Source organism: Eublepharis macularius, chromosome 4, assembly GCF_028583425.1.
Source record: "Eublepharis macularius isolate TG4126 chromosome 4, MPM_Emac_v1.0, whole genome shotgun sequence".
Lineage (NCBI taxonomy): Eukaryota > Metazoa > Chordata > Lepidosauria > Squamata > Eublepharidae > Eublepharis > Eublepharis macularius.
In genome coordinates this window covers 166141450-166160726 of record NC_072793.1, presented here as the reverse complement: position 1 = coordinate 166160726, position 19277 = coordinate 166141450, and the positions used below count along the sequence as shown (strand labels likewise).

Here is a 19277-nt window from a genome sequence, read left to right as displayed (position 1 = left end):
GATCTAGGAATAGGGATTTCTTCTGTTTTGGATAGGATTGCACTCCTCCAAAAGGAGTGGGTTTGCAGCTTGGGGGTGCTGCTGGACCTGGGCCTCCAGTTGGATAAACAGGTGACAGCGTTGGCCAAGGGCGCCTTTCATTAGCTCCAGCTGGTGAGCCAGTTGCAGCCCTTCCGGGGCAGAAAAGATTTTACCAGTATGGTGCATGCCTTGATACATCTAGATTTGATTACTGCAATGCACTGTATGTGGGGCTGCTCTTGAAGACTGTCTGAAAGCTGCAATTGGTAGAAAATGCTGCAGCCAGAGGGTTAACTGGTGTAGGTCATAGAGGCCCAAGGGGGTCCCATCTACTAGACCTCAATTTTCTTCTGGGGCCAATTCAAAGTGTTGATATTAACCTTTAAAGCCTTATATGGTTTAGGGCCAGCATACCATATAAATCTACCCACCATCTTTGGAGGCTTTGCTTCAGGTGCCTCACCTGAATCTAGAAGGAAGGGCCTTCTTGGTTGTGGTACTGAAACTTTGGAACTCGCTCCCAAGGAAGATTTGCCCATCTCCCTCCGTTACTGCCCTCCAGCAGTGGGTGAATCCTTTTTTGTGTGTGGCGTACCTCCAGTGAGAGAAAACACACACACACACACTTTAAATGTTATTTTAATGTTTATTAATAAATGTTTAAATGTTATTTTAATATTTTGGGTAGAAAGGTGGTATATAAATGTTCTAAATAAATAAAGGTAGAGAACAAAAGGAACACACTTTGTCAATCTGTAGGGTTTGTTTTTTTTGCTCCCCACACTTCAACAAAAACATCAATAGATCAAAATAGTATTATTAAACCTGTGTGGATCCATTCCCTTCCATGCACCTCTGTCTCAGAGAGGGTTCCTTGAGAGAGAGAAGTAAAGATCTGTGGCATTTTCCACCACACGTTTTTTAAAAAAAAATAAAAAATCACATTTGGAAAAGCATTTGCACAAACGGCATGAACACGTCAAAAACAGCAAATTCACAGATTAGTTAGATAAGACTCTCCAGGGAAGGATAGGAGAATGGGTGAATAAGCAAAAGGATGGGGGTCTGTTAGAGAAAGACAGAAGGAAACGCTGGTGTTCAGTACACCGGTAGAAAGAGCCAGGAATGAAACATTCCACAGGTAAGGAATAGCATGGGATTTTAAGCACTGCCAGAGTATAGAGGATACAATCTCAAGTCTCAAGGGTGTTGGAAGAGCAATGGGAGTGAAAAGGGGGCATGGGGTAAAGAAAGAAGATCAGATACGTAATCCAAAGCAAAAGAATGAAGAGATGGGAAAGCCAACAGAAGACATTTAAGCAGAATACAAGGTGAGAACGCCGATGAAAATAAAAATAATAATAATAACTGTGCTTATATAGACAGATCTAGACAGATCGGCGCCCTACTCAGAGTGGTGAGCAGTTAGTGTTGATTATCCCCACAATACAACTGGGGAACTGGGGCTGAGAGGAATGGCTTACTCAAGGCCATCTACCAAGCTCATGGTAGTAGCGGGATTCAAACCAGCAGAGTGCTGATTTTCAGTCCAATCACTTAGCCACTATGCCACAGCAGCTGAAGAACAACAGGGTGGTTATCGATATGCAGATCAGATGAGCGAAAGGATTCAAGTCGGAGGAAGAAAATTTGATGGAAGGAACAGGAAGATGTATGCATTTGTCAATTATCCCGTCCCAAGCTGCTTCGTAGAAGTAACGTCGGTTAACATATATGAAGCAGAAATATTGAGAACTGCTAAAACCTCTAAGGCTATAATCCTATGCACTCTTATCAGGTGGGTAAGCCCCATTGAACACAGCAAGATTTAATTCTGAACAAGCATGCAAAGGATTGCGCGGCAACACACCCAACCTGTCTGCAGTGAAGCAGAATTTACCCACTGCTTGTGCATCAATACCCTTTCCCTTTATAAAAAGTAACAAATGTTTAGGATCTAGCCCTGCGTGCACAAATGTTTATTCAGTACTTAGGTACAAACATTGCGTTGATGGTTACCTTGTTCCAGATTTCATTCAATTTCTCTAGCTCTGGGGGTAACCAATTAGAGACCTGTGGACCAAATCTGGCCTACAAAGAGCTCATTTGAGCCCTGGCAGCTTTTAATCGAGATGATTTTCACCAGTTACTTCTATCTGAGATACTTCTGAATCAAGGGCATCCGCAGAGATAATTCAAGGAGGGGCATGGGTGGGGAAGATCTGTGAATTGTAACTACAGATCAGTAAATTTAGGATTCCCTTCTATACATTCCCCACATCTAAGATTTCAGCAGAGTATAATGCCACAGCCATTCCTATTCACCAAGCCCCGTCAGTTTTATTCCTGTGTGTATGCTCTGATGTTTACGGAAACCAGAAAAACTGCAAAAGCTTTTCTCACACCCAGAGCATTCATATGGTTTCTCTCCCGTATGGGTTCTCTGGTGCCCAATAAGGGATGCCTTCTGGCTGAAGCTTTTGTCACAGTCTGTGCATTTATGTGGCTTCTCTCTCGTGTGGATCGTCTCATGTCTTAGAAGGTCCGAGGGCTGAGAGAACCATTTCCCACACTGCGAGCATTGATACGACTTCTCTCCTGTGTGTAGTTTCTTATGTCTGACAAGGTTAGGAGCGTAACCGAATCGCTTCCCACATTTTGAGCACTCGTACGGTTTCTCTCCTGTATGAGCTCTCCTGTGTGTAATAAGTGACTGTTTATCACAGAAACTTTTGCCACAATCTGAGCACTTGTGTGGTCTCTCTCCTGTATGGGTTCTTTTGTGAATGAGAAGGGATCCTTTCCAGCTGAAGTTTTTGCCACATTCTGAGCATGTGTACGGTTTCTCCCCTGTGTGGGTTCTCTCGTGCATAATGAGGGATTTCTTATCACACAGGTGTTTGCCGCACTCCAAGCACTGATATGGCTTCTCCCCTTTGTGCAGTTTTTTGTGTCTCGCCAGGTTCGGGGCATAGCCGTACCGCTTCCCACACTCGGAACATTCAAATGGTTTCTCTCCTGTGTGGGCTCTCTGGTGTGTGCTGAGGGAATTTCTGTCACAGAAACCTTTACCACAGTCCATGCATATGTGTGACTTCTCTCCTGTGTGGGATCGCTTATGTCTGCAAAGAACAGAGCGCTGCGTGAAACTTTTCCCACATTGTGAGCAACTGAACGGTTTCTCGCCCGTGTGTATCATTTGATGCTTTCTGAGGCATGAGAGGTCACTGAAGCTTTTCCCACACTCAGAACAATCATATAGTGTCTTTCCCGTGTGAGCCTTCTCATGACTGACAAGATGAATTCTCTGACTCTGCTCACAATCTGAGTATTCATATAGTTTCTCTCCTGTGTGGCTTGTCAGGTGCACAATAAGGTGAGATGTGCTATTGAATTCTTCCCCACAATGCGTGCACTTGTACAGCCTTTCTTTCCTCTCTGTCTCCTGAGTCTTGAGAAAAAAAGAATCCAGACAAAGGTTGGCTGCTACCAGTTTTGGCTGACTCGTGTGGACATCCTCTTGGAAGGCTCTCTCACCATCCTCAAAAAGAACGGTTTGTTTTGTCATCGTCTTCAGATCACTGTCCTTGTGACTTTCTGAGCCCTGTTGAATTCCAGACTTTTCAGCCACTTGGAAAAAAGTCCCTTTGGGTCTTCTCGGTAACATTCTACCAACCTCCACTTGCTCAGCTTGCTCCAGTTGAAAGGTCCCCTTCCACATGTGTTCATCAGCATCTGGCCCAGAAAAAACATGACACAAATCATACTAGATGGAACCTTTAAGTAGCTTGGGGAGAAACTGTGGCTCAGTGGTAGAGCATCTGCTTGGCACACAGAAAGTCCAAGGTTCAGTCCTTGGCATCTCCAAGATCAGACAGTAGGTGACAGGGCTTTTTTTCTGGGAAAAGAGGTGGTGGAACTTAGTGGGTTGCCAGCACAGGGGGCAACTCTTGGTGGGAGGTAGTACCCCTGGTACCACATGCATGTGTGCAAAGTGCACACATGCTCCCAGGACTGCACAATGACATCACTTTGGGTCAGCTGGAACAAGGGGGAAGTTTTTTAAAGTTTAAAACGCCCTTGGCAAAAATGGTCACATAGCTGGTGGCCCCGCCCCCTGCTCTCCAGACAGAGGGGAGTTTAGATTGCCCTCCACACCGCTCCGGTGGTGCAGAGGACAATCTAAACTCCCCTCTGTCTGGAGAGCAGGGGGCGAGGCCACCAGCTATGTGACCATTTTCAAGAGGTGCAGGAACTCCGTTCCACCACGTTCCTGCTGAAAAAAAGCCCTGGTAGACCTCTACCTGAGATCCTGGAGTGCCATTGCCAATCTAAGTAAACTGGCCTTGATGGACCAAGAGTCTGATTCAATATGAGGCAGCTTCATGTGTAGCCAAAGAAGTGAACTGGATCAATAAAGTAATGCTTATTTCAAAATCTATCAACATATGCATCTGTCTTATATCAAGTCAAGCATGTATGAGGTTTACCTGTTGTCAGTGATAATTTAACTCGAGAAGTCAAGGACTGAACTTGGAATTTCTACATGCAAAGCATGCACGCACAAGAGCCAGTTTGGTGTAGTGGTTAAGAGCACAGGACTCTAATCTGGAGAGCCGGGTTTGATTTCCCACTCCTCCACTTGAAGCCAGCTGGGTGACCCTGGGCTAGTCACGGCTCTCTGGAGCTCTCTCAGCACTACCCACCTCACAGGGTGTTTTGTTGTGGGGATAATAACAGCATACTTTGTAAACTGCTCTGAGTGGGCATTAAGTTGTCCTGAAGGGCAGTATATAAATCGAATGTTATTATTACCTACTGAGCTAAGGCTATTTCCATACTGAGATCTTTAAAAGCTTTATAATTTAATGACAAAAATTATATACCACCTTTTAGAGATGAGTCCTCACAGCTGCTTACAACAGTATTAAAAACATTCATGAGATAGCATAGCAATCATAACAATGCATCAATAAAATTCATAACAATGGTAGCTAATCAATTTACCCCTACTAAACCTTGTTAAAAGACCAGACAAATAAAGACTATTTTTACTTGATAGCTAAAAGCGATTACAGAAGGCACTAGGTGTGAACAGAAAAAGAAAAATTCCTCAGATGGAGTGCCCAGGAACACCATGGGATCCTCGTGCAGGTTGGAATAAAAGTAGGCGATCCGTTCAGATACACTGGCCCCAGGTGGTTTAGAATTCAGGCATTAGCTCTTACCCAGAATGCTCTCCTTCACATCACCCTCTAGCTTGGTTTCCATGGAGAACTTTGGCTTCACAATATCTGATAGACCCTGCTCAGATTTGGGGGAATTAACGGTTACTTCTTCCACAGGCCCCAGTATCTGAAACACGAAGGAAAATTAGTCTTTACTGGGGAGTTTTTTCTCTTTAGGCGCAGTCTGCTCTACTCCCCAAAGGCAAGGCCTATAACGATAACATTTATAGAGCACTTTTGAATGTTCAAAACATGTCACAGATATTATATATTAGGAAACCTCAGAACAAGCCAGCAAGATGGGCCGTTATTAAACAGATCAGAGGCTAATATTTAACTATGATGATACACAGGTTGTTTGGCCCAGCTCGGATGCTATTGTGAAGTGGTTTTCTTTCCTGTTTTCCCCACAATATTGTAGTGCTTCTAGGTACCTCTCATCTTCTCCCATTATTTCCCCCATATTTCCTGCTATCTTTCCCAGACCTGATTTGCTGTGGCGTTTTGGGAAACATCACAGCAAAGCTGGGTGGCACCTAAGGTTTGTAGGTGCCTGCCAGTGGCGGGCAAACTCCCGGGGATTTGCCCCCTCGTCTGCCGATTGCTGGTCAGATAGAGGATCCTCCCAGTGGGAGGATAGAAGGATAGAGGGCAACTCTAGTGGTACCTATGTGGAAAGGAAAGTCCATATAGGGTTGCCAATTCCCCTTACCCTACTGGCAAGAGTGTGTGTGTGTGTGTGGGGGGGGCCCAGCACTCAACTTTTTAGTTGTTTTGGGCCTGTTAGCCTTTGGAAATAAAATTGTTATTTTACATGGCCTCCTAAAGGCTATTAAAGGGGCTTTGCAGACATAGTTTGTCAAATCACATATGCACAACCATATATCAGCCCATATGTGAACCAATAGTTGAACCTCCATGTTCAGCAGCAATATACCTTTGCCTACCAGAAACTGGGGACAAAGAATAGGGAAAGAGGAGTTGTCTTCATGCGTTGCCTGTAGGCTTTTGGCAGGCCACTACTGGAAACAGGATGTTAGGTAGAAGGGCTTTATATTAGTCCTGCAGGCCTCTTCTTCTAAGTGCCGGGGCAAATGCTATTATTCAATTCCTTTCTGAGGAGGCCCGAAGCAATGCCCGCATTCCTATATTTGCAACACGGTGGCCATCCTTTCCCCTCAGGATGTCCAGGACCAAACGTTCTCACCTTTTCCTCCTGCTTTTCATCCTCTTCCCACCTTATCAAGAAACACTCAGCCAGGGCCACCGCCTGGGTGCAGGTCTCTGGATTGCGTTCCCTGACCCAACTCTGTGTTTCCTTGGGCAGGATCACCAGGAACTGCTCCAGGACCAGCAGCTCCAGAATCCACTCTTTGGTGTGTCGCTCAGGTTTCAGCCACTGATGGCAAAGCTCCCAGAGCTGCCCGCAGACTTCTCGGGGTCTCTCACCCTCCTGGTAGCGGAACTGCCTGAATCGCTGGCGTTGCATCTCCAAGCTGCCCTCGTCACCACACAGAATCTCTCTCTTCACCTTCACAGGAGAAAGGAAGCTTTCTTGACCTTCACCAAGGACACCTGGTGAGATTTGGGCTTCAGACACTCCTCTAGGCCGCAGGCTGGCACGAGTTGTTCCCTTGAGCTCCTGGTTGTCCGCCTCCAACAAAGCCTGAAAAGGTTGGCACTTTTCTTGCCCTGAGTTTGGAGGCTCCATAGCCTTCAGGAACTCTTGCCACTGGGCTTCCCATCGTTGTAGCCCCTCGTCTGGGTCTTGCTTGATGGGCTGTGGGATAGTCCCGGGCAGAAAATCTCGGATGGTTCCCACCTGGACAACATGAGGCTCTCTTCCTTCTACCTCCTCTAATTTGGGTCCTGGTGAGTTCCACCCCTCCATTTTTCATTCCTAGCAGCAACTCCTAGATGAGACAAGAAATGCTAATTAAAAGAGAAACAACGCTATTATGAAGTCTTTAAACAGCTTTTTAAAGACGTCAGTATATTTTGTTGCCCTACTGTGGCATATTCAGAGGTGAGGTGGCTGCAGCCAGCAAAATCAGGGGGCCTTTGATTACAAACCACCCTCCCTGTTACCCTTCCTATCTGGCACAGAATTGTTTTAGTTCTACAGGAAAAAAACAACCAGTTTAAAATTAAATCATAGCAGCTCTGAGGGACAACAACAACCCTTTAAAAATGGTTATGGGGATATGCCTGGATGCTGTTGGTGGGCCAGGGAACAAAGATCTCTCCCTATCAGATAACCCCAAAGTGCAATTTAAAAGGTATAACAATATTTAACACAAGGGCAATTGTAGCTTCATGGGCTATTTGGCTGCAGTGGCCAAAGGGTGCCAGGTTCCTACATGATGCCACATTCTGGTGTGATCAATACTAGGTTCTTCTAGTATTCTTCTACCTACATGGCTTGGGATCTACATCCGTGCCACACCTTCTCATGCTGCTAAAGAATCACCTGCAGCCTCAGATCATGTGGGAGAAGCCCACTGAAATGCTTCCTCACACAAAGAGTCTTACTGGAGGGCAGCCGTTCTGGCAAGGTGAAAACCTGTTCTTCAACCTCACTCTGGGTAACTTGGCTGTCACTGATAGGCATGCCACAGAGGGGGAGCAATGGTGTCTCTGTGCATGTGGCGCATAGAAACACAGTGAACACTTTAGGGAGCTTGCAAAACAAGAGCCCTCCCACCAAAAGCATGTGCCTTACTACAGAGTGGGAGAGAGTCCATTAGAGAAAGGGATGGGGAGAGGGAAAGAGACAAGAATCTCTTGTGGACTGGATTGGGCCCTCCTCAGGGAGACAGTTGCCTATCACTACTTTACAAACATGAACTTGGAAAAATAATAATCTTCTGTACAGCCTGAGAAGCTAGCATCATGAAACAGGGCTGAAGGGGAAAGACATTGTGGAGATAGCAGAGGGAGAGGAAATCCTATTAACATGGAAGGGGGGAAGATTGAATTGAATTGCAAGACAGTTGTGAGGGAGCGCTTGGAAGTGACAGAAAGGAGGGACAAGTTACACATGGCCACAGAACCTCGGGGAAAACAGGCAAACCTGTCAAGCGCAGGCGACATTTTAGCTTATATTCCCATGGAACCCTGTGCATACGCATCTGGAATTGGCATCTGAAGCAGCACAAACAGCTGTCAGAGGCTCTTCCCTCCTCCCTTGCTGCGCTCTTTGTTCTGAGCATTGCTGCATTCCAAGCACGGAATACTCCTTTCCCACCACTCTTCCTTTTACACACAGCCATGCACACAGCCATGATGCTGCTTTATACAGAATCAGACCAGTGGTTTATCAGGGTCAGTACTACACTGGCTACTCACCCGGCAGTGTCTATCTGCAATCCTGTTCTCCTAGCCAGCCACCAATTCCCTGCTGCTCCGTTCTTCACTTTTGCTTTACCGCACCCCGTTATTCCCTCTTTTGCTCACCTTCTCCTTATTGTCTGCCTGCCCAAGGTTGCATCTCCTTTGCAATCTGCAATCTTAATGACAAGCCGTCCCCCTCACCCCACCTGCCCCCACCACAGGGAGGAACAGGAAAGAGCAATGCACATTTCCCAGTCTGTCTAGGAATCAGATCTCTGTTGGTTTAACACAGAAAACTGACAAGGTGGATTTTTACCTTGCTGCACACAGGGAGGAGGAGAATGTATTTTTCGTGCCAATATTTCTAGAATGGGGGCAGGGGCTTAGGGGTTGCATAAAGGCTGTGTGGAAAAGGTGGGTTTGGAGGAAGGGATCGGTTGTCATTACATCCCTTTTTTCCTGGAGGTACTTAGGCTTGCCAATCTCCATGGCAGACCTGGAGATCTCCAGGAATTATTTACAACTGATCTCCAGACATAGAAACATAGAACTGGAAGGTATCCTGAGGGTCATCTAGTCCAACCCTGTATACAAGACAGGATATTCACAGCTTTCTCCTCCCCTCACCTCCCCGAGTAACCCTTGCTCTGTGCCCACAAGAAGGCAAGAATCCTCTAGGATACCTGGCCAATTTGGCCTTGAGGAAAATTCCTTCCTGACCCCAAAGTGGCAATTGGCATTACCTTGGGCATATAAGGGCCATGAGAGCCTAGCAACATGCCCTCCCTCTCTCAATTTGTGTACATTTGTATTAAGTCATAGAATAATCATTGCTGTTAGGTGCCCTGCTAACCTCTTCTTAAATACCTCCAAGGAAGGACAGCCCATCATCTTCTGAGGAAACCTGTTCCGCTGAGGAACCGCTCTAACTATCAGGAAGTTTTTCCTAATGTTTAGCCCCAAACCTGTTGTTTCTGGTCCAGCCCTCTGGGGCAACAGACAACTCTACTCTATCCTCTATGTGACAGCCCTTCAATTACGTGAAGGGGGCTATCATATCACCTCTCAGTCATCTCCTCTCCATGCTCCTCTCCACACCCAGCTCCTTCAACCCTTCGTCACAAGACTTGGTCTCCTGATACCCTACTATTTTTGTTGCCCTTCTTTGGACACGTTCCTGCTCGGCAACATCCTTCTTAAACTGTGGTGCCCAAAACTGAACACAGCACTCCAAGTGAAGTCTAACCAGATGGGAATAAAGTGATACCAGCACTTTATGTGATCTCGTCACTATGCAGCCTAAAATCACATTTGCCTTTTTAGCTACTGCATCACACTGACGACTCATGTTCAGTGCATGCTCTACTAAGACCCCCAGATCCTTTTCACATGTACTCCTTCAAAGACAAGTCTGTCCCATCCTACAATTATGCCTTTGATTTTTGCTATCTAAATACTGAACTTTATCTTTATCTCTGTTGAATTTCAAAACAAAGAGATCCGTTTCATCAGGGAGAAAATAGCTTATTTGGAGGATGGACTCTATGGCATTATATCCCACTAAAGTCCTATCCTTCCAGTCCCTGCTCTCTATCCTCTAATATCCAGGAACTTCCCAACTCATGGTTGGCACCCTAGCATCATAGTTGGCACCCATATTTACAGATATTTGAAATTTACTTAAAATTTACTTAAAACAAAATAAATGAAAAGCTTTCTGAATTTATCATATTCAGCCCTTCCTCCAATGCAACTATCTTCACAACAACCTTATGAGGTAGGCTAAGTTGACAATATAGTTTCCAACAGCATTGAGAAAAAAGTCCTTTCCCTTTATAGAAGCTTCATGGGATGTTATTGACCAGGTGAGGTAATTTTCTTCCATGCCGCAAAAAGCTTCACTTGCCCATTTCCACACATTAAGCCTCTGTTCAAGGGACAGGACATCTCCCCTCCCCACTTTGTTGGCAACCATAGCTGAGAAAACACTACAGCATTCATGAATGTCCCATTTTGTCTTGATATAAGGACAGGCATGGTTCAGTTCTGCTTTTCTTTTCCAGCAGCTTAATAACCCATTCTATATTTAAAGAATGCATATTAATGTGGTTAATGTGGAAAGGAATAACAACAACAAAAATGTCAGAAAGCTTATTTCCAGGAATAATATGTGAGGCTGACTTTAAGCTGGGTTTGATTATCTAAACCAGACATTGTTCACTCCGACTGGCCGTGGCTCTTTGGACCTTTCTCAGCACCTGCTACTTTCATATCACCTCCTACCTGATCCTTTTAACTGGAGATGCCGGGGACTGAACCTGTGACCTTCTGCACACAAAACAGATGTTTTACCACTGATCTACAAGCCTTCTGCTATGCCACTCTTAGAGAATTATGGCCCATGAGAGGAGGTTAAAAAGCAGAGGGAGAGACCATATGAACCTGATTTCTACTGAGTTGGACCATTAGTCCACAACAAGTGGTGGTTCTCCGAAGTCTCAGGAAAGTCTTTCCCAACTTCTACCTGAAATCCTTTAACTAGACAAGTCAAGGATCAAACCAGGGAACTTCGCATGTAAAGCAGTTAATTCTATCAATGAGCTATGTTTAAAAAATTATAAACATTACAGTGCTCCAATCTGATCATATATAATTTTTATTCACATATATTCATCAACTGGATCCAGAGGAGTTAGCCGTGTTAGTCTGTAGTAGCAAAATAGAAGAGTCCAGTAGCACCTTTAAGACTAACCAACTTTACTGTAGCATAAGCTTTCGAGAATCACAGTTCTCTTCGTCAGATTCATCAACTGGGCTCATAAGAAATGTATGATGTATCAGCAAATATATATTTAATGTATTTGATCATTTATAATTGTCTTTTCATCTCCAATAAAAAACTGAAAGATGAAGACATCCAAGAAAAATTTAGAAATAAATTAGTAGCGGTATCTGGTCAACAGGGACAATAATAGAGATGGAACTAAAATTCTATTATTCTTTGGGAGTTAGAAGCCAGCTTTAAAAGAAAGAGACAAGTCTTAATAACCACTCAAGCACTGCAGTCCTAAACAACACCTTTCTTAACCCTATTGACCTCGATAGGCATAGCCTAAAATTGTTTGGTAAAGCTCTCAAATGTGACACACAACATGACCGTAAAATCCATCTACATCTATTCACTTCCTCCAGTTTAGATCTAAAGTGGAAGTGTGTATATGTGTGTATGGGGGGTGGGGGGGTCAGTTTTTACCAAAAATAGAGTGCTTAAATCTTGTCCCTGCCTTTGTTTTATCTCACTACAAAAAGTGGTTGAACCCCATTTCTCTCCGTCCTGCTGCACCAATACCTAAAGTGAGATGGGCTGGAAGAAAAATACTTCTAACAACAGATTGGTAAGAACAGGGAACAGGCAGGGTTTCTCTCGTCTACACATTTCATTTTTGAATATAAAATAGAGGTCCCCCTGCCCAGCTTTACGCATGAATGGGAGGAATTTTGAATAAATACACATAGCCCCCCTCTGTTATCTTGTTTCGCTTTTCAGCAAAAATGGTGAAGATTCTTAATTGTATATTAGAAAGCGCCCTTGAGATCAGAGTTATGCTGGGAGAAGAAGCTTTTGACAGTCAGGATTTGGCCTCCAGCAGGGTGTCTTCACTCTCTCAGGGCTTTCCTACCACAGTCAGTGGTATAATCCAAACATCTTACGGCTTCATTCCTGAGTGGAGGCCCAGATGTTTACGAAGCCTGTAGGAACGAGAGAATCTTTTGTCACACTCAGAACATTCATAGGGCTTCTCTCCCGAATGAATCCGCTTGTGTTCTGTAAGTGATTCCTTCCGATTGAAGCTCTTGGTACAGGTGAAACACTTATGTGGTTTTTCTCCTGTGTGGATGATCTCATGCCTCAGAAGGGAAGAAGTCTGAGAGAATCTCTTCCCGCACTGTGAGCAATCGTAAGGCTTTTCTCCAGTGTGCAGACTTTGATGTCTTATAAGGTTTGGGCCACTGCTGAATGTTTTCCCACACTGGGTGCACCTGCTCACCGTCTCCTCTGTACGAGTCTCCTCATGTTCAGTTAGGGCATTGTTACCACAGAAACTTTTCTCACAGTGCAGATGTTTGTCCAGCCTGTCTTCTGTATGTGTTTCCTTTTCACAGAAACCTTTGCCACAGGTCAAAGAGCCATATATGTCCTCGCCAACATGAGTTCCCTCGTGCATTAAAGAAGTTCCTAAATTATGGAAGATTTCCTCACATTCAGGGCTTTCATTTGGTTTCTGTCGTGTATGGGTGTTCTGGTAGTCATCATGGGATTCTTTGCGGCTAAAGCTTTTATTACAGTCCAAGAGTTTATAAGGTTTCTTCCCCTTGTGGATACTCTGGTGTTTAACAAGATGAATTTTCTGACTGAAGCTTTTGTCACAAGCTGAGCATTTATATGGTTTCTCTCCTGTGTGCGTTCTCATGTGCAGAAGGAGGACTGACCTTTTAATGAAGTTTTCTCCACAGTATGAGCGTAGGTACGGTCTCTCTCCTGTGTGTTTTCTTCTGTGAATTTTAAAGTCCGAGCTGTAGGTGAAATAATGGCCACAGTCTGAACATCTGAACGGTTTCTCCCCAGTGTGGGACCTCTTGTGCATAACAAGGTGGTGTTTGTACCTGAAGCTTTTCCCACATTCGAAGCACTCATATGGTTTTTCTCCTGTGTGGGTCCTAATGTGAAGAAGCAGGCGAGATGTGTTGATGAAGATTTTCCCACAATATATGCATTTGTATGGTTTCGCTTTCACTTCTGTTTTCTGGTGTGCCAGAGCCTTGAATTCCACCGATTGCTTTTTTATGCTTTTGCATTCCATCTTGGAAGATACTTCCAGTTAATTCTTTGTCCTGTTCTGTACCAAAATAATTTGGGTTTACAACCTTCCCTGGATGATCGTTCCGTTGCCGTTCTACTCCATGCTGATCCACAGGCATCTCTTGCGACCCAGAACTCTTGCAAATACTCCCTTTGGCTTCTGCCACTGCTACTGCACTGATGCCCCCTGGCTCTGGATCAAAGGTCTCCTCAGAGCGGGACCACAAGTGACGCCTGACACAGGTTGGACACTTGCCAGCTTCCCTCAAGTTTTGATGGGAAATGTAGGCAGCTTGGCGGAATGTTGGACAAGTGACAGTTGAAAAGTCCATTGGACAGCCGTCAGAGAGCCAAGCTGCAAGACTAGGATGCCTACATTTCCCATCAAAACTTGAGGGAAGCTGACTAGTGTCCAACCTGTGTCAGGCGTCACTTGTGATCCCGCTCTCATTTTTCCAAACATGCCCATCAGCTTCTGGAACACAGAACGGGTAACATGTCCCATGAACTATATTAGTCCGAGAAGAAACTGTTTACACAGCAAATAAAATGAAGTCCGTTAATAAGGAAGGCCAATACAAATATAATTAAACCAGCTACTGTGTCTCTGAAGTGGCCATATACCTTCTGCACTATTGACTGTCTTGATACTCTCTGCAAGAGCTGGATGCATCCAGGTGACATATAAAACTGTGCTTTGTGCAAAAAACTGTGGTTAGTTTATCAGATGGAAGTAACAAACCCGTTTGTGGATAAATTCTGGTTTTCCAGTTTGTTGCCTCTCAGCAGGGAGGACATATTCCTTTACATGGCTATCCCTGTGGTCAATAATAACTTATTCATTAGATTTTTTATCTCAACCTTCTTCCAAAGTGCTCTCTAACAACCTTGTGAAGTAGGTTGGGCTGAGAGAAAATGACCGCCCCAAGGTCAGTGAGCCCTACAGCACTCTAGCGATTTGAATGCATTGCAGTGTTGTGATTTGTGATTCCCTCCCTAGCACTAGTACAGTATCTGCAATCATCATGGTGTGTGCGTAGTTCTTGGGTTAGATCCTGTACAAAATATCTGCTGACAAAAGGAATTGCTGCCATCCGAGTGGGATTTCTCCACATTCTCCCTCCTGCTAGAGTGATAAATGGCCCCTGAAGTTACTCCTGGGGAACAAGGGACCCCCACAACAGCATGAGGGGGGAGTCAGAGGTCTGCTTTATGAGAGAGGATTCAATAAATGTCACACACTCTTTCAGTGGAAATATTCCTTTGGATCCCACCCCTTGTATATAGCAAGGACGTTGCGTACAACCAATCGCTGACAGAGAGGACGACGAGCCCCTAGGTTAGGGTGGGGAAACAGGCTTCACCTTTGCCCCAAATAGTATCCACAGAACTTATTTTCATGGCTATAGAAGAGAATGGCTAATTATGAGGTCGATGTGGCCACTTGCCAAAATTGCCTACAGCAGTTCTGAGGTTGATGTGGCCACATGGGCCAGGATGTCACAGGTTGCCTGCTGTGGCATATTCATGAAGGGAGGCATTCCTTGAAGTACCCCAAACCATTTAGGGCTTAAAAGATCAAAACTATGATACTGGGTGCATAAACACCAGGTTCACCAAGAGGGAACTGTGCAAAGAGACTATAGGAATTGGATGGAAATTGAAAGTTAGTTTCCATTCCCTCAGCACGCTCTCTGTTAACCCCTCAAAAAACAGCGCTATCGGTTGGGCTCAGAAGTCAACTGGGAACCTGTGGAGTCATTTCCAAATGAAGAAAATGTATAATTTCCCCTCACCCCTTTCAATACAATGTGTCTCAAGATAGAAAAAAGCTAACGAACGGAAATATTTTTTTAAAAAATAATCAGAGAAAACAATAAATGGAAAACTGTGTATCAATCAAGAAACCCCAATAAAATCAAAGAGATACGTTAGCTAGGAAAGCGTCTGAATAAGGAAGTCTTTAAAAGCTGTGTGAAAGGACCAAGCCCCCAAAATCAACCTTACTACAGCAAGGGGCTGCTTTTGGTATCAACTACTGTATGCAAGATGGGATTGGAGGGTGGACAGGTGGGGAATACATATTTTAACACATGGATCATAATAAATAAGGCCCAGGGCCGGTGCCAGGGTTTCTGGCGCCTGAGGCAAGATACCTACTAGCGCCCCCCCCCCCACTAACCAATTATAAAAAACAGAAGAAATGTAGGAAAAATGAAAATTGCAAAACTTAAAACTTTTTACATTTTTAATTTAATTTTTCTTAATTTAAATTTAAATTTTTAAATAAGTGTGAGAATAAATAACAATAAATCTTTTGTTTTTCTTTCTTAAACAGGAAACAGATAACAAATCACAAATAACTTTGAATAAACCTGTGAACTGTGATGTCAAAATTATGTCTCTTGCATGTTTTCATTTCAGGCACGTCAAAATCTCACTTTGCGTGCCTTTTCTCTTGCAAGGTTTTCACAGGGCATGCAAGGTTCTCTCTTCCTCATTTTACATTTTTATCCTCCCAACAACAACCCTGTGAGGAAGGTGAGGCCAAGTGAGAAAGGTTGAATATGAACTGACAGTAGTCTGTCCAAGCACTTTGATCTCCTGGACAGTGGCAGGAGTTTGCAGAAGCATAAATGGCACAAGGAACAGAATGGTTTGGCAGAGACAGCACTAATTTATACTCTGCTACTGCCTACTGGCTTTTGGCAACCAAAGCTTTAGGAAAGTCCAGGTTTTAAAAGGTCTGCCTGTCTCTCCTTTGAGCAAACTGGGGGAGCAGCATCTTGTCACCTACCATGTCTTAAACACCATAAATAAAGAAGGTTGTCCAAACACAACACAGACATGGAAACCCTGTATTAAACATGCTCACCCCTTCCAATTGCATGCCTTTTTTTTTCCTGGCAGGATGAAAATGGGGATGTCAGGAGATTAGGAGGAGGAGGAGGTCAGCAACCTGTGTGTGCGTTCTCATAAAACTATTTTTGGAAATTTACTTTGCCTGGATTCTTCTTTTGCTGTGAATCACCAAGAGAGCTTCTATCCCGGTTGACATTAAGGTGTCATTCTAAGGTGAAATTTTGTTTTTTAGCACATTCATCCTTTTGTACAGCAGGAATGCAAGGGAAAATATGAAGGATGGAAATCCCATACATCTTGCATTGTTCCACCTGTACACTGAATGTGAATGGGAGTGTCCAGAAATGCTTTACAAGCTGTTCATTACATCAGGAGCAGAATCATCCTGCTAGTTCAACCCTGGGCTGCAACACAGACAGATAATAAACTTTCCAAATATGCTCACGCTGTGCTGTGCCTGATCCCCCGCCAGGCTCCACAATGCAGGCAGGTCCCGTCTCTTGCAGAAACTGCAGACTTTCCCTGCCCAACCTCTGCCCTTCGTGCTGCTAATCAGCCCAAGAGGCCAGCACGCGCTTCTGCTTGGAGGGGGGGCAGGGCTGCTGCGGCTGCGCCCCAGAGCTTCTGCCAGCCTGTGCGGCGCGCGCACCGGGACGCTCACAATGAGAGCGGGGCGGGGCGGAGCGGGGCTCCGGTGCGTACACAAACACCACATGGAGAGCCAGGGAGGGGATTGGCTGCCAGCCGGGGAGAACTGAGAGGCACAAGCAAACGGCATGAAGCGTCGCTGGCTGCTGCTCTAGTGCTGGGTCAGGCTGAGGTGTTGTTGGAGGCGGGGCTGGGGCCAGGCAACGGCGCCTCCTTCGGAAAGAAGCGCTCGCGGCCATCGCCTACCCCGCCTCTATTATAACGCCGGCAGTGATAAGGCCATCTGCCCATCTTTGTACACAAAGTGCCTCCTGAATTGGGTACAAAAATCTTGGCATTGGAGCAGCAGCTTGGTGCTGGGTTGGGGAGACCCATGAGACCAAATATGTTTATTGCGGGAAAGTTCAAAAAGTCTGAGCTATATTGTTGTACTAAGGAAGACGTACTTAATTAGATTTCTAGGCCAGTATTGGTGGGGGGGTTTTTTTAATTCATTCCCTATCGGTGTATTCCTTCTGAATCACTAGAGAACCTCCTCTCATTTAGGGCTGCCAACTTGGGCTTGGGAAATTCCTGGAGATTTGGGGCTGGAGCCTGGAGAGGGGAGGGAGCTCAGTGGAGTTGTGATGCCATAGTGTGTGGCCTCTGAAGCAGCCATTTTCTTCAGTGGAACTAATCTCTGTGGCCTGGAGATCAGTTGTAATTCTGGGAGCGCTCCCAGCCGTACCTGGAGGACAGCAATCCTGATGTCGCTGCATTATGGGAATGACACAGCGTGGGGCATGTTAGAAGAAAAAGGAGGCTTTGCTGCAAGAATGATCAGCTTCAGTCCTTGAGGAAGAAGGTTCCAGAAGGAAGCTACCCAGGCCCTAGAGGTTCAGGCATCACGAGAGAAGGCCTCAAAAGAGCTCACAAAAAGGTGAAAAGAGAGCGAGTCAGTTATTGGTAAGTTGTACAGCAGTCAGAACTACTGACAGGAGAATCCTGACCGCTCTGCTCAGATCACACTTGAGCTGCTAATTACAGGCTTCCTCCTGAAACTATCAGGGAAAAATGTTTTTTCCCCTCAAGAGTTCCGGACTGCTTGTCATGTTTTGGCTCGTGCGCATTCTCACTACATGCATCCTAACAGGCTGGCTTTGACTGGCAGGTGGGACGTGCTCCGGATTTATAAACAAAGGATTTGTGACACATGGAGGGGGGAGGTCCAGTGGCATCAGCAGCAGTCTCACCAATCAGGTGGTGGTGGTGGGGGGGGGGGGTCTGCCATCATAAAAGAGGTGCCCGTTCCAGCTATCCCCGCCACACCCCACTCGCAAGACCCTGGTCTTTATACATTGTTAGAGGCCTTGTAAAATGTAAAAATGAAAATGTCATGTTCAGCCTTCTTTTATTTTTATTAAAGTTTCATAATCAAGTTTTCATCTGTTTAAATAGAGCTGTTTGAAGAGCTGGGTAGGGTTTTTCTATCTAACGTATTGGAAAGTCCCCCCCCCCTTTTTCTTACCTCAAATATTGTTCTCTTCAATAAATATGCTGTATTTTTTTTTAAAAGCAAAAGTTATTGCACTTTAGCAATACAAAAGAAAAAATGTTGTCAGTGCAAGATGTACTCTACTGAGCAAAACCCCCTCCACTTTTCCCTATTCCAAATTTCTAAAATGAATTATACTTGTATTTTTCACATACGTAGGAATATATATCACATACAGCCATGTAAGTGTTAAGTAATAGCGTTGCCAACACTTGAGTTGGGAAATTCCTTGAAATTTTGGAGGATGGAGCCTGGGGTGGGCAGGGTTTGGGGAGGGGGGACCTCATTGGGGTATGTATGTATTATTTATAATCCGCCTTTCTCACTGAGACTCAAGGTGGATTACACGGTATGAGATTTGTACAATCCGTATCAAGTACATTTCCATGCCACAGACTCCACCCTCTGAAGCAGTCATTTTCTCCAGGGGGACTGCTGTCTGGACTCTGGAGATCAGTTGTAATTTCAGATTTTCAGGCCTTACCTGGAGGTTGGCAACCCTCGTTGCCACAAGAAAACCAAAATTAGGAATCTGTTGTTCATACAGACAGAGATACATGCAGCACAGAGGCACCTAAGATTTCAAAAATTACAATTCTGAACAAAAATGGGCCTGTATGATTGAGATCACTAAAATTAAATATTTGGTTGACTGTTCAAACTAAGTTACTAGTCCATGGTGAGTCTTCAGCTTTGCCAAAGAACAGGGAGAATAGCTGGGAAGTCTTTTATATCAAGACAGCAACGGTGGCAACTGATCCCACAGTCAGATACAGTGGTCCTCATTAAA

The 19277-nt window shown here is 44.8% G+C and overlaps 2 protein-coding genes across 2 annotated transcripts; both read right to left on the bottom strand.

The window, feature by feature from the left end:
* Positions 1 to 709: 709 nt before the first annotated feature.
* On the bottom strand, positions 710 to 8773 carry LOC129329371 (zinc finger protein 436-like). The gene is made up of 4 exons (XM_054978913.1): positions 8706 to 8773; positions 6457 to 7162; positions 5250 to 5376; positions 710 to 3756 (listed from the first exon to the last, which is right to left on the bottom strand). Exons 2-4 carry the CDS (start codon positions 7138 to 7140, stop codon positions 2339 to 2341), a joined length of 2229 nt encoding a protein of 742 aa, XP_054834888.1. The 5' UTR covers positions 7141 to 7162; positions 8706 to 8773; the 3' UTR covers positions 710 to 2338.
* Positions 8774 to 12289: 3516 nt separating this feature from the next.
* Positions 12290 to 13444, bottom strand: LOC129327762 (zinc finger protein 135-like). Its single transcript, XM_054976521.1, has one exon. The coding sequence runs from the start codon at positions 13442 to 13444 to the stop codon at positions 12290 to 12292; it is 1155 nt and encodes a 384-aa protein (XP_054832496.1).
* Positions 13445 to 19277: the final 5833 nt, after the last annotated feature.

Coding starts and splice junctions, on each gene's coding strand:
- LOC129329371 (XM_054978913.1), bottom strand. CDS start 7,140: ATGGAGGGGTGGAACTCACCAGGACCCAAATTAGAGGAGGTAGAAGGA. Junction 5,377..6,456: donor ATGAAAAGCAGGAGGAAAAG/GTGAGAACGTTT, acceptor TTCGTGTTTCAG/ATACTGGGGCCTGTGGAAGA. Junction 3,757..5,249: donor TGTGAAGGAGAGCATTCTGG/GTAAGAGCTAAT, acceptor TTTCTGGGCCAG/ATGCTGATGAACACATGTGG.
- LOC129327762 (XM_054976521.1), bottom strand. CDS start 13,444: ATGGAATGCAAAAGCATAAAAAAGCAATCGGTGGAATTCAAGGCTCTG.